We start from the raw sequence: 2,500 nt of genomic DNA on the forward strand, positions 1-2,500 counted from the left end.
GTTTTGGGGGGTGAGGTGGGGGAAGGAGGGGGAAGGGTGTATGGCCCTCTCAGGAGAAGGGAGAATTAGAGAAAAAAAAGGGGGATTAACAGCGTTTTTTTTTTTTTTTTTTTTTTTTTTTTGGGGGGGGTAGGGGTTCAAGGGGGAGGAGGGAGGTGGGAGGGAGGAGGGAGGGGAAGGGGGAGGGGTGAGGTGAGGGAGGTTGTCTGAGGAGATGCGTCAGGGTTACTCTCGGCAAAGGTGGGAATAAGGAGGAGAATCAATATTGTTTTATTTATCTATCTTTTTTGGATGTTGTTGTTGTTGTTTTAGATAATGTTTTTCCCCTTTTTTGTGGGGGGTGGGGTTTTGTATCCGCATCACCATATACACCACCATCCCCTATGCATCACCATTAATCATCACCATTTGCATCATCTCCCATTCATCACCACCACTCGTCACCATACACACCACCATTTCACCATCACTCTCCCATTTATCACCACTACTAGTCACCATATACACCACCATCCCCCATGCATCATCATTAATCATCACCATTTGCATCATCTTCCATTTATCACCACCACTAGTCACCATACACACCACCATTCCACCATCACTCTCATTCCCTTCTCACAATTATCATCTATAAACACGTACTATTCTCAGCAACGAGTTGACTCTGTAGTGACGAGTTCTTTTCCTTCGCTGCCTCAAGGTCCTCCTCGAGTCTTTGGAGTCTCATCTTGTGCAGTTCAACCTCGTTCTTGGAGTACTGGAGTTCAACCTTGAGGCCTGGTGGAGAGAGAGAAAAAGAGTGATGAGTTTTTTTTTTTTTCTGAAGATGGGCGTAGATGGAAGACGAAGGGTGATGATAGGGAGGTGAGAAGACTGAAGGAAGGAGAGGGAGGGATAGAAAGAGGAAGCGGGAGGGGAGAGTGAGAGAAAAAGGAGAGGAAAAGGGAGAGAGGGGGGGGGGACAAGAGAGATAGAGAATGTAAGAGAGAGAGGGGGAGAGCAGAAGACTTATAAACGGACAAAGAATATATAACCAATAAACAGAGAAATAGGCAACAACGTAAATAATGCACAATACACAATTCTCGATTTCTCTTTCTTCCTTTCTTTCTTCGTTCGATCCTTTATTCTTTCCTGACTATTAATCTTCTATTCGTTCTCTTTATCTTCTTTTCTCCTTTCCTTCCTTTTTCCCTTCCTTTTTCCCCCCTCCTCCCCTCCCTCCCTCCCTCCTTACCTCCCCTGCTCTCTTCTTCCTTTCTCCCTTCCTTCCTTTCTCCTTTCTTTTCTCCCTCCCTCCCTTATTCGCACCCTCCCTCCCTCCCTCCCTTCTCCCATATTATTCCCGCACTCCCTCTTTCGCACACCCCTGCATCTGCCACCCCCTCCCTACCCCTCCCTCGCCTTCTCTCCTTTCTCTCCCCCCCCCTCTTTCCCTCCCTCTCTCCTTCCCTCCCTACCTTCCTTCCTTCCTCCCTCCCTCCTTCCCTCCCTCCCTCTCTCCCTCCCTCCTTCCCTCCTTCCCTCCTTCCCTCTATCTTTCCCTCCTTCCCTCCTTCCTTCCTTTTCCTTCCTTCCTTCCTTCCTTCCTTCCCTCCTTCCCTCCTTTCCTCCTTCCTTCCTTTCCCTTTCCCCCCCCTTTTTTTCCTTTTTTGCCTGTATTGTTTTTTTCCCTTTTTCCTCCTTCCCACTCCCCCCATTCCCCCCCCCCCCCCCCTTTTCCTCAACACTTCACCCCCAGTTCGCACAGGACCACCTTCTCTCTTTCCCCCCGTTCCTCCTTCCTCCCCCCTTCCTTCCTTTCTCCCCCTTTTTTTTGTGCCCTCCGATATGTCCTGTATTTTTCCAAAAAAAAAACACACACAAAAATCCACAAATCCAAACAACAAACCAGAAAACAAAAACAAAAACCAAAACAAAAAAGAAAATCCATTCTTCCACCTTCCAACAAACAAACCATCCATCATGTGCCATCATCAAAACAGCCTCTAGTAAAAATATTTGTGTGAGAACAGACGCCCATGTTGACACTAGAGCAAGGGAAGTGTGTGGGTGGTTGTGTGTATGTGGGTGGGTGGGCGTGGGTATGTGGGGAAGGTATGGTTATGAGGGGTTACGTAAGGGAGTGGAGAGGTGCGTGTGTGTCAGTGATGGTGGGTGAAGAGGTACATATGGGTGGAGAGGGGCTGTAAGCATGGGTGTATATGTTTGTTGACTGAGAGAGAGAGAGAGAGAGAGAGAGAGAGAGAGAGAGAGAGAGAGAGAGAGAGAGAGAGAGAGAGAGAGAGAGAGAGAGAGAGAGAGAGAGAGAGAGAGTCTGTGTCTGTATCAGTATTTGTATCTGTATTTGTATCTGTATCTGTATCTGTATCTGTATCTGTGTCTGTGTCTGTGTCTGTGTGTGTGTGTGTGTGTGTGTGTGTGTGTGTGTGTGTGTGTCTGTTTCCCCGTCATATCCCGACCTTTCACCTTCCAATTATAACTCCTTGCTCTTAGT

General features: G+C 47.7%; 1 protein-coding gene across 1 annotated transcript in view; it reads right to left on the minus strand.

Moving 5' to 3' along the window:
* The window catches only part of LOC122247544 (uncharacterized), a 180,895-nt gene that overhangs the window by 26,968 nt on the left and 151,427 nt on the right, over window positions 1-2,500 (minus strand). Inside the window, exon 13 of the mRNA XM_086550000.1 lies at window positions 646-780. Coding sequence (XP_086406126.1) covers window positions 646-780 — 135 coding nt within the window. The remainder of the gene's footprint in view (window positions 1-645; window positions 781-2,500) is intronic.

Source organism: Penaeus japonicus, unplaced genomic scaffold (assembly GCF_977035675.1).
Source record: "Penaeus japonicus unplaced genomic scaffold, GWHDUDI00000001_assembly GWHDUDI00000023, whole genome shotgun sequence".
NCBI lineage: Eukaryota > Metazoa > Arthropoda > Malacostraca > Decapoda > Penaeidae > Penaeus > Penaeus japonicus.